Raw genomic sequence first — 1374 nt, 5'->3', positions numbered from 1 at the left:
AGCTGGACATTGCTGTGAGCTGTGATATCACAATACTCTACCGAGGGTGACAAAGTGAGACTCTTGTCTCTAAAAAAAAAAAAAAAAAAAAAAAAGGAGAGGAAACAAATACCAGGTTATTTAGCTTTATTTGTTTCTGAAGATAGGGGAACTTTTTAGTAGAAATGGTCTGACCTTAAATGAAGGGAAACTGGAGCCCCAGGTCAGATCAGTAGTGTGCCTCTACCTCTCTGCCCTCCTCCCTTCTCATCTGCCCTGCCCTGCCTCCCATCACCTGAGACACTTGGTTGAATCCTAAGGCTGGGGACAGAGAGGGGTGAGGGGAGGGCTGATCACCTACCTGACTCCTCAGGATGCCTCCTGGTGTGAGAATTTGATGAAATTCCATTTTTCATCACTTTCAACCTTGGTATAGAAGGGTAACTTCATAAATGCTGTAAGACTTTGAGCTAAATGTATTTATTTCTCTTTGGTCCTCTGGCAGGCAGGAATTCGTGGATGCTTATGTGAATTATGTCTTCCAAATCTCAGTTCACGAGTGGTACACAGCCTTCTCCAGTGGCTTCCTAAAGGTGTGTGGTGGCAAAGTCCTTGAGCTCTTCCAGCCTTCAGAACTGAGGGCCATGATGGTGGGGAGCAGCAACTACAACTGGGAAGAACTGGAGGAGGTGAGCATGGAAGACGCTGTCCTTTCCTGTGTCGGGTGGCAGCACAGTGTGGGTCAGCGGCCCAGAGCCTGACCCCGCTCCAGGGTACTGTGCTCCCCCAGGGTTTGGAGGGCTCCTGTAGCTCAGTATTTATTTCCTAGTCTCAAATGCAAATGGTATTCAGCATCCACTATGATACTCTTCTTCTATGGGCTACATTTTTTTCCTTTTTTGTCTTTTTTGGACAGACTGCCATTTATAAGGGTGATTATTCAGCTACACATCCCACTGTGAAGCTATTTTGGGAAACATTTCATGAGTTTCCACTGGAAAAGAAGAAAAAGTTTCTCTGTAAGTATCAAAAATATCAGTGTGGTATTTGTCCCCAATTTAGGCTTTTATATAGTATAGAATGATACACTCCATGGGTAAGGTTTAACTCTTCTAAATGGTAAACAGTAAGTAATTAAATATATTTACACTTTTTGTCTTAGTGATATCTCAGGCACAAGATAGGTGGTTAATCAGTTATTTCCTGCCTAATATGAAGGGTTTCATGAAAGGAAGAATAGAAAATTTTCACTGATTTTCAATTGTTCTAAAAATACTAATTATTTTATATGTAAGTGATTCCTTTAAGAATTACATCTGTAAAACCAATTTGTTGAGATTAACCTCTCTTATCTTTCTTTTTTCTTTTCTTCTTTTTTTTTTTTTGAGACAGAGT

At 40.9% G+C, this 1374-nt stretch overlaps 1 protein-coding gene across 2 annotated transcripts in view; it reads left to right on the top strand.

Annotated features, from left to right (window-relative positions):
- The window catches only part of HERC3 (HECT and RLD domain containing E3 ubiquitin protein ligase 3), a 120489-nt gene that overhangs the window by 115341 nt on the left and 3774 nt on the right, over positions 1–1374 (top strand). For both annotated transcript variants that reach the window (XM_023513354.1, XM_003790017.3), the window contains 2 exons: positions 485–668; positions 896–998. In XM_023513354.1, the coding sequence (XP_023369122.1) occupies positions 485–668; positions 896–998 (287 nt within the window). The remainder of the gene's footprint in view (positions 1–484; positions 669–895; positions 999–1374) is intronic.

The sequence above is a fragment of the Otolemur garnettii genome, unplaced genomic scaffold (assembly GCF_000181295.1).
Source record: "Otolemur garnettii isolate 467f Iridium unplaced genomic scaffold, OtoGar3 scaffold00039, whole genome shotgun sequence".
Classification (NCBI taxonomy): domain Eukaryota; kingdom Metazoa; phylum Chordata; class Mammalia; order Primates; family Galagidae; genus Otolemur; species Otolemur garnettii.
Note: the sequence above shows the minus strand (reverse complement) of the source record. Positions and strands in the feature narration are given on the sequence as shown.